The 10081-nt window shown below is 35.8% G+C and overlaps 2 protein-coding genes across 5 annotated transcripts in view; both read left to right on the forward strand.

The window, feature by feature from the left end:
- LOC309486980 (uncharacterized protein) overlaps positions 1-499 on the forward strand; it is a 36477-nt gene extending 35978 nt beyond the window's left edge. For 2 of the 4 annotated variants that reach the window (XM_082154510.1, XM_082154512.1), the window contains exon 14: positions 108-498. In XM_082154510.1, coding sequence (XP_082010636.1) covers positions 108-146 — 39 coding nt within the window. In that variant the 3' untranslated portion in view covers positions 147-498. Of the gene's footprint in view, positions 1-107 lie in introns of all 4 variants that reach the window. The other 2 variants (XM_082154513.1, XM_082154511.1) reach the window with 2 other exon arrangements.
- A 629-nt stretch (positions 500-1128) lies between these two features.
- On the forward strand, positions 1129-7393 carry tbxtb (T-box transcription factor Tb; the record flags this gene model as incomplete). Its single annotated transcript, XM_082154923.1, has 8 exons — positions 1129-1512; positions 1932-2196; positions 2354-2488; positions 2581-2642; positions 3100-3161; positions 3333-3509; positions 5727-5856; positions 7123-7393. The coding sequence occupies exons 1-8, from the start codon at positions 1307-1309 to the stop codon at positions 7391-7393; spliced, it is 1308 nt and encodes a 435-aa protein (XP_082011049.1). The 5' UTR covers positions 1129-1306.
- Positions 7394-10081: the final 2688 nt, after the last annotated feature.

Here is a 10081-nt window from a genome sequence, read left to right on the forward strand (position 1 = left end):
TTGTATCTATAACTACACTGTTGATCTATAACTTCCACAATTAAACCTGACCATGCCACCAAACCTGTCCCTAACTTTAAGTAAACTGCAATTTTACTTTGTTTCAGGGAAACTGTGACGTGAAAATGTGGACAAATTATACATAGACCACTGTGATGATCTGTAACTTCAATGCTGTTAAGAGAACGGGGAAAATATTACCTGCAAATTATTTAATTGTAATTTTCATTGCATTATTTTATTTACTATGAATTTACTTAATAAATAACAAAATGATAATCTAGATGCCTATACGATTTACGCACTTTCTGTTTTGTTTTAGACTACTGTTTAAATCATGTCTGGATGAATGCTAAAATTTCAAGCCTATCTTCATTTGTACACATATTTTGGTATTCAGATGCTTTTTAAATAAAAATAATTCCAGAACGGTTTTGTTGTTCCAATGAAATCTCAAACATTTTTCCCGGAAGTTTTGTCGCCTAGATGACGCTTTCACGCTATTTTATGAACACCCATTGTCCTGGAACGCGTCGAGTCGGATGGCGTTTCCTCTGCTTTTGACACCTCTGGAGAAAGATTCCCACGGGCTTTAAACTCATAAACATCTACGCACGGCCATGGACTTACACAGCATTGGGTGTATAATTATTTTATTAATCTTTTACAAATCAAGTTGTCTGAACTTTTTAAAAAATGATCTAGACTACTCGATCAAATATTTGTATTTATATATATATATATATATATATATATATATATATATATATATATATATATATATATATATATTTTTTTTTTTTTACCATTTCCCCCAGTGGCATTCAGCAGAAAACATAGCCTATATCATCTTACAGGCATACATTCAATGTTTGAATTAAAAACGAACAGTTTATTCCCACAGTTTTAAGTAGGCCTATGAAGACATAGCCTAGGTTTATATGGTTTTTAAAAAAACATTTTCCAACAATGTAACCCTATCATTTGACCTGCATTGATTTTTTTAATCAAGTTTTTGTGAGAAAATCGTCAATAGATCCGTTTTTAAATGTGACGTTGTGACTATAGGCTATGTGTATTTACGCATTTATTTACACCAGATCTGAACCAATGACTGGTCAGAACGCACACATCAAAGCGGAGACCAGCCAATCAGAGCTTTCCTGAGCAAAGCACGGAGAGCGTTTTACCTGGGTAGTATTTAATTGGATGCATCTCTTCTAGTCTTGGGCGTATTTTGACTGAAGAGCTCGCGCAGTTTTGGAAATTTATTTATTTATCGTGTTGGAGCCGATTGGATAGAAGAATGGCATCTGGGGCTAGTGACTGTCCAGAAAAGAACATCCAGTATCGGGTGGATCATTTATTAACTGCAGTAGAAAATGAACTTCAAGCTGGCAGCGAGAAAGGAGATCCAACAGAAAGGGACCTTAAAGTCAGTTTGGATGAAAATGAACTTTGGCAGAAGTTCAAAGAACTGACGAATGAAATGATAGTGACCAAGAATGGCAGGTATTTCTTTTTTAGCCAGAAGAAACATATTCATATTAGCCTCTCATCGTATTTTAATAAGCAATAGAATTACACTCTAAAAAGTCAAAATGTGCAATTATTACCTAAACCATTATTGAACTGTTGATTAGTTGATTGCCATATTAAATAACATTTATAAAAGTAGTTCATTCAGTTTTTTTCCGCATACAATTTTAGGTTTCTATTTATTATTTTGTCAGTGTACAAACTTGCCATAGTAGGCTATATATATATATATATATATTTTTTTTTTTTTAAGTTCCACATTTTTTTCCCTCCTCATTCTTCTATTACGCTATTTAATTTTAGCAGAATTAAATTGTTTAATTTATTTGAAAGAGAAATCCAATACGATGATGCCTCTAAGTCGAAATGTCTCTGTTCATTGTTGTGATCAGGCGCATGTTCCCAGTGCTAAAGGTGAATGTGTCCGGTCTGGATCCAAACGCCATGTACTCCTTCTTACTGGATTTTGTGGCAGCAGACAATCACAGGTGGAAGTATGTTAACGGTGAATGGGTACCGGGTGGCAAACCCGAGCCACAAGCCCCGAGCTGCGTCTACATCCACCCAGACTCGCCAAACTTCGGTGCGCACTGGATGAAAACCTCAGTCTCCTTCAGTAAAGTCAAACTCACCAACAAATTAAACGGAGGTGGCCAGGTTTGTGGACGTTGTCATGCGAAAACAGTTCATAAGTTGTATATAAGCTTGTCTGAAATCGAATTACGTTCAAAGGTTCAGTAAATTGCGTACTATTGGAAAATACAAAAAGAAGTTTGTATTAAGAAGTTTAAAATATGTCCCATTTTTTTCATAGATTATGCTGAATTCGCTACACAAATATGAGCCACGTATCCACATAGTGCGCGTTGGTGGTCCACGGCGAATGATCACCACTCATTCTTTCTCTGAGACACAATTCATAGCAGTTACTGCCTACCAGAATGAAGAGGTAACGCGTGTGATTTTATAAAGCATTTCAACAAAGGAACAATGATATTGTGCATAATGACACTGGATGACATCTGCAATTTACTGTTTTAGGTAACTGCTCTCAAAATTAAATACAATCCATTCGCCAAAGCTTTCCTGGATGCCAAGGAAAGGTATATATACTTTAATACATGTGTATTGTAAATACATGAGTTGCACTTTTTACTCCAGTTGATTTTTTTTTATGTTTGAAAGTAATGTTTTGTGTAGACACATACCTGTTGTGGTAAACTGTATAGGCTACAATAACAATATATAAAACACATATTTGCCCTAAAATAATTGTAACAAATTTTGGAATTTCACTTTGGAGGATAGAATTAAATTAAAAATGTCCTAATTTGCAAGGGTTTACAACTGTGTTTTAAACCAACTTACAAATCCAACTAAAGAGAAAACAAGCATTTGTTTTTTTAACTCTTTACTTTCACCATGGACAAATTTCCCATGTAACAATTAGCCCAAATCCTCCTCCATGTGAATATTTTTGAGGACTTGTATTGTAAACTAAGAAACTAGTTTTTGTTAGAACTAAGGTGAAATATAAATGTATCTTGTTTTTCCCCCCAGAAGTGATCATAAGGACATACTAGAGGATGTCAGTGAAAGTCAACAGTCTGGCTATTCTCAATGTAAGAATATCTCAATAATTATAAATGTCATTCATTTCGATTGAAGTATTTTCACAATTCTTTATTAAATGTGGACTGATCCTGTCCAGGTTATGTTGTGCAGCAGTTATAATAATTTCAGGTAAGTGCAAAATGAATTTCATATTGACTCTGATTTTCTTGTTGGTCTAGTCAGTAGCTGGTTTCTGCCAGCCACAGGGTCTCTCTGTCCTTCTGCAAACCCTCACGCACAGTTTGGCAGCCCGCTGTCTCTGTCCTCACCCCATGGCTGTGAACGTTACTCGACTCTGAGAAGTCACCGGTCTACGCCATACCCCAGCCCATATGCCCACCCGACTGCCTCTCCCAGTAAGTTACGCCCATACATATTGTCCAGCTTCTGCAAAATATACTTCCTGAAAACACAAACATACTTTCTGTAATAGACAACGGGCTAAATTGTGTTTCATATCTCATTCATGCTTCAGCATATTCAAATATACTGTAGTTGAATTGAATCATCAAAGGTCAGCAGCAAAGACATTGTTTCATAAAGTGAGAATAAATGCATAAAGTATATTTGTGTAGTTTAGCATTTAATTATTGTAGGTTTGCATAGTATTATGAGTTTGCATTTCAATGCTTTTATTCACTACAATAACCATCATGTTCATACAATGCACAAAACACATCTGCACCTTACTCACAAATTACTCTCAACATGGGGACAAGAGAGGTGTCAGTAAATACATGGGAAAACAAAGTAACTTGCTTTACTTATTTGAAAAAGTTAATCAGATATTTTGTAAATGTAAAAGTATTGCATTACTTTACAGTTGCTTGAAAAAAAAAATGTAATGCGTTACCCCCAACATTGAATATACGACATTGCTATCTGTAATGACAGGGGTACCCAGATAAAACATTTAATCTTTTGGAATGGTTGGAAACTATGCAAATGTGTAAATAAAGCGAACCTAGCACATTGCGTTCCCAAAATGCATGTTGAACTCACTGTTCATATAGAGATGAAGTTCGTGAGAAGCAGCATATTGTGAACTCTAAGATCCTGAAAACACTGTAAATATGGTAACACTCTTCACTCTGAAACACGCAGCGCTACAGTCTATATATCGTACTTATTTAATTAAATCGCAGCCTTTAATTTGATAACTGAACTAAGCTATATTGCGATATACACAATTTACAAATTTTAGACAATTTACACTTGTCCCTATTTACTTTACTGAATGGAAACAAGATGTTGGAAATTCTGCTGAAGGTTTGGCCTTTAAAGTCCGCGTGAACCGGAAGTTGCAAACGACTTTTCTCCAGTGCTGTGACGTATTTCCCAGTGAAAAGGAATATTGAACAGAGGGCAGGGTTTTACTCTAGCGCTCATCCTCTCCATCTCTCGCTCATTACAGACTAACGGTTTGAAGGGAGTGGTTAAGCATTTCCCAAACCAAGCCGTCAAACCTACGTCATCAGAGAAGGGACGCCATTCCAGACCGGAAGTAACTTTTCAGACTTTGATTAAAGATTACGACGGCAAACAATTTTTTTCTGTGTTTTAACTTGCACGGATTAATTGTTCACCATAAGACTAGTAATATGCACTAACAAAGTAAATAGGGTCAATTTTGATTTCAGTTGGACTTTAAAGGGTTTGTTCACCCAAAAATTATCCCATAATTTACTCACCCATGTGTTTTTATAAATAAAAAAAAATCCATAATTATAACTTTATAAACTGTAATCACTAGCTTCCAGTAACGTCCGTTCGCACGTTCACGAGAGAGTCGAGTGAGAGTAGACGCCGCTCGCGATTCAAACAAACAGGGCAGGGCAACAAATTCAAGCTCCTCCCACATTTCTCTTTAAAAATTCTCATTTTAGACTTCTAATTCGTGACTGGTGTTTTGTTTTGCTCTATCCTCTGCGCTTCCAAGTTCGTCAATACGTCATGCGTCAGGTAAGAGGTCACTCTTCGGCTAGAACTCGACTTGGCCGTTACTAGAAGATTATAGCTGATAACGTTACAATTATGAATATTTTTCTTGCAAAAAACGCATCATGTCGAAGGCCTTTATTAACCCTCTGGAGCCATATGGATTACTTTTATGATGGATGGACGCGCTTATTTTGGGCTTCAAAATCTCAGTTACTATTCACTGCCATTATAAAGCTTGGAAGAGCCAGGATATTTTTTTTATATAAATCCGATTGTGTTTGGTTGAAAGAAGAAAGTCATATACACCTAGGATGGCTTGAGGGTGAGTGAATTATGAGATAATTTTAATTTTGGGGTGAACTATCACTTTAATCTTGTTTAATTTCCTTCTTAGCCTGAACCGTTTCCTTTAATGAGCCACTCAAACAAGTTCTACTGACCACAGAGTGTCAGACATTCCTGCAGCTTTTGTGTTTGAGTTCACCCTCATAAACAGGGGAACTTTGGTGGTGGAATGCTTCAACGTTCTGTCACATCTCCTCCAGGTGTAGGAGAGAGATTTCTAAAGCTATTGACCGAGCAGGTTTGAAACTGTTCATGTGACTAGATCCTCTGTGTTGTTTATATTGCAGCTGGTTACTCTGAAAGCTCAACCTGTCTCTCCATGTTGCCGTCTCATGATAACTGGTCCAGTTTGCAGATGTCCTCCCACTCCGGTGTGCTCCCAATGGGCCACGGCTCTCCCCCAAACTCAAACTCTGGGTGAGAATGAATCACACACTTTCACTACTACTTAATTGCAACCAAGTGGTTTTTATTTATGAAGTAATTAACAACACACTACATAATTTTCCTTGCTTCTTCCTTCAGCTCTTAAACATCCACATAGGAAAGTAAAATTACAAACACGATCTCTTTAAAGGGATAGTTCTCCCAAAAATGAAAATTAGCTCATGATTTACTCACCCTCAAGTCATCCTAGGTGTCTATGACATTCTTCTTTCAGACGAATACAATCGGAGTTATATAAAAAAAATGTCCTGGCTCTTCCAAGCTTTATAATGGCAGTGAATGGCTGTTTCTGTTTTGAAGTCCATAAAAGTGCCTCTATCCATCATAAAAGTGCATCTATCCATCATAAAAGTGCTCCACACTGCTCCAGGGGGATAATAAAGGCTTTCTGAAGTGAAGCAATGCGTTTGTGTAAGAAAAATATACATTTTTAACATGTTACAAAGTAAAATTCTAGCTTCCGGCCAAACGGCCATACGCAGTCTACTTGCGCCTAATCCGCAACTTACGAAACTTGTGACGTCATAAGTAGCGTAGCGCGTCATGGCGTAGCGTAAATATCAGCAGTGCGTCACATTACTCGCATAAGTTGCGCTTAGACTTAAGTCGAATCCGTATTGGCCGGAAGCTAGTTATTTTACTTTATAAAGTTTTAAATATGGATATTTTTCTTACACAAACACATTGCTTCGTTTCATAAAGCCTTTATTATCCCCCCGGAGCCGTGTTATGTGTTCTCCGGAGCCGTGTGGATTACTTTTATGATGGATAGAGGCACTTTTATGGACTTCAAAACAGAAACAGCAATTCACTGCCATTATAAAGCTTGGAAGAGCCAGGAATTTTTTTTATATAACTCCAACTGTATTCGTCTGAAAGAAGAATGTCATATACACCTAGGATAACTTGAGGGTGAGTAAATCATGGCCAAATTTTCATTTTTGGGTGAACTATCCCTTTAAAGGTTTTTGCTTACATTTTCTTTCTTTCTCTGGAGAAAATAAAAAAAACACCAATGATCTTACATGTGAGTATCATAAGAGATCTCAACTTTGTGTCAATACTCAAACATTTTCCAAATTCTTTCAAGACATCATTTGAGTAATGTAACATCATATATAAACCTTTTCATATTTACAGTTTTTAAAAGCCCTAAAAACTGAATGTTTCCAGTTTGAAAACTGCTAATCTGACCAATAATGTTTTCCTCTTGGTTGTTTTGTATCCTGTTTGCAGTCAGTACACCAGCTTGTGGTCTGTAGGGAACTCACCTTTGACCCCAGTGTCTCAGGCTGGAAGTATGGCCAGCAGTCTGGGCTCCCAGTTTCTCCGTGGCTCTGCCAGTCACTACAGCAGCCTGGCTCACCCAGCCACAGCGCCCTCTTCTGGCTCTCAGGTATATGACTCCACGGCTGTGACTGAAGTGCACGAGGCCTCACAATATGACAGCTCAGCCCATGTACGCCTTCCTACAGCCTGGACCCAAGTAACACCACCCTCTTTATAGGAAGTTGACCCTATGGAGTAAATTAAAGCTGTGTACAGCTGAACTATCATTGCTTTTATGCAATAGCTTTTGACGCAAATATATTAGATCAGCTGGTTTCTCTGTTTTTTTGGGGGTTTCTTTTGCAGTGGAATTGACTTAAGTTAGCATTATTTGCATGCATTACATACAAAACTAATTTCGAGATTTGTATGCTTTACATTAAAAACTAAAGCCTTATTAAGACCTAACCGAAATCTATCTTTCTTTCTTCAAAACTCTAATTGTAAACATGTTTACAGTCCTGCTAATTCAGCCAGTTAAAGTCATGTGGGGGTTTTAAATATGCAAGTAATTATTTTAAAGCATATTGTACATAATGCTTATTTATTTTGTCTTCTTATGAAGGATACTATATGTGCACAATTGTGAAGAAAACTTTTGTAAAAAGAATTAATGTTTATATTTTTGGATTTGAATTCAGCATAGATAAAAATGTAAATGCTCTTCAGATTGGTTTATTAAACACATTTCTGCCAATTTATTTAACAACCTGATTTTTTTCTTGCTGCATGTTTTGTGAGTGAAAGACCTGGTTTCACAAACAGGGTTTAGATTAAGCCAGGATTAGGCCTTAGTTCAATTAGGATATATAAGTAGCTTTTATAGACATGCCTGGGAAGAAGAAAAAAACATTACTGTTGTGCATCTCGAGACAAAACAATGGCTCTGACAGATTTTAAGATACGTCACTGCAAGTTGCTTTCAGTTAAAACAATTTTTGTCTTGGACTATAGGCTTACGCCTTGTGTGTGAAACCGTGGGAATGTGGTTTAAAGATAAACTTAGTCTAACAGAGTTTGAAGAAAATTGAGATATGAATATTGCTATTGGAACCATATAGAGTTTTTACAAGTTACAATTTATGTAAATTGATAAAAGAAACATGAATACTTTTTAAGACCACCTATTTTCCACTGTACATATGGCAATATTTGTTTTATATATATCTTTGTTACCGGAGCTATTTTATGTCAAATATAGAACAAATAGAAAATAAATAAAAATAATGCATGTAACAATGCATACAATAGATGGTTAAAGCTTTTATGTCCACATCAATATAGTCAATTGTGTCAATAAAAAAATATTAAATCTATCTTCATAAATAATATTTAAAACATTTTACAGACATCTTGTCCCTTGTCATAAGGCTTACTTTCAGCATTAAACTAAGTGTTGAACTTTAATGGATCTAGATCCTTCTTCTGAGATCGCTTGCACCTCATGGATACTCAGACGTCATTGGACCTTTTTTCAGGACTTTTATATGTTATTCTGCATCCAGTAGGTCAAAGCTGTGTTGTCCTCTCTCATGTGAAAATTCCACTCACTTAGGTGAGGAATTGCATCTATCTTCAGACACTTCAGCAGTTTAACAGTGGGGCCAGAGGGAAGCATGAGTGATTGCCAAAACTTTCCAGTGTCAACACAGGAAAAATACTGAGGTCTCTAAGAAATATTAGTCATTTTAATTCACACATCAATGAGAATGGAATAATAAAAAAATTATTCTCATTAAAATGCATACAATTTATCCATAACTGTCTATCTGACAAAACAAATTATAGAATAACCAGAATTGTATTAAGAAAAACAGTAACCTCTTTAATGTAATATAATATAAATTACATTTATTTGTACAATTTGTGGCACATTTAAACCAACTACCATAAATGTGACAGACGCACTTAAGACTAATTGTATTAATAATACTAATTACTAATGTGTTATTCAGTTAAATATAATGATTGTAATGACTTCTAAATCAATGCAATATGAATAACACAATATAAGCTCTGTTACTGTTAATGATGAACTGGTGTGCTTGTAACCATTTCTTATTAATTATCCACATTGACCACAAGATGGCAGGAAAGCAAAAAATATTTAAAAAGCACAAAGTTGGACTCAAATATGCCAAAATGGTCTACAGAATAGAAAGATGTAGAAATATATGTACAAACATTTCAAATAATTATCATATTGCAAATATTAATAAAAAATGTTTAATCAAATTTTGTGTAAAAATAATAATAATGATTGCTGATAAAACTAGTGAAGCTTTCATGGTCTTTTTGGTGAAGCTGATCTAATGACGATTATAAGACCATCACATTGCAAACCCTCTCATATGGTTTTGAAAAGTCTCCAAAAAGAGAGCTGACTTTTGTTGTGAAACTAAACATGTACAAAACTGAGATTTTTATTGGAACTCCCATCACTCGCTAGCAATATTCCTACTGATTTCGCCTGGCTGGTACTCACATCAAACCCTCAAGTACTGTTAAAAATCTAGGTGTTATTTTTGACTCCTTTCTCTCCTTTCAGGCTCATATTAACTCTATCACCAAATCTGCATTCTTTCAACTATGTTGCATTGCCCAGCTCCGTCCCTTCATAAGTGTCTGTCATCCATGCATTGTGAAACTGTCATCCATGCATTTGTGTCATCATGTCTTGATTACTGTAATTCCTTTTTCATTGGTTTACCTGCCAGCTCCATTTCCAGATTATTATTCCAGACTGCATTACAATTCAGATTGTAGAATGGTCTCATTCATCATTCGTCTATTGCGATCTCAAAATTCCGGCCAGTTGATAATACCTAGAATATCAAAATCGACTGCTGGCGGTAGATCCCTTTTA

Source organism: Leuciscus leuciscus (genome assembly GCF_965113295.1).
Source record: "Leuciscus leuciscus genome assembly, chromosome: 22".
Taxonomy (NCBI): Eukaryota; Metazoa; Chordata; class Actinopteri; order Cypriniformes; family Leuciscidae; genus Leuciscus; species Leuciscus leuciscus.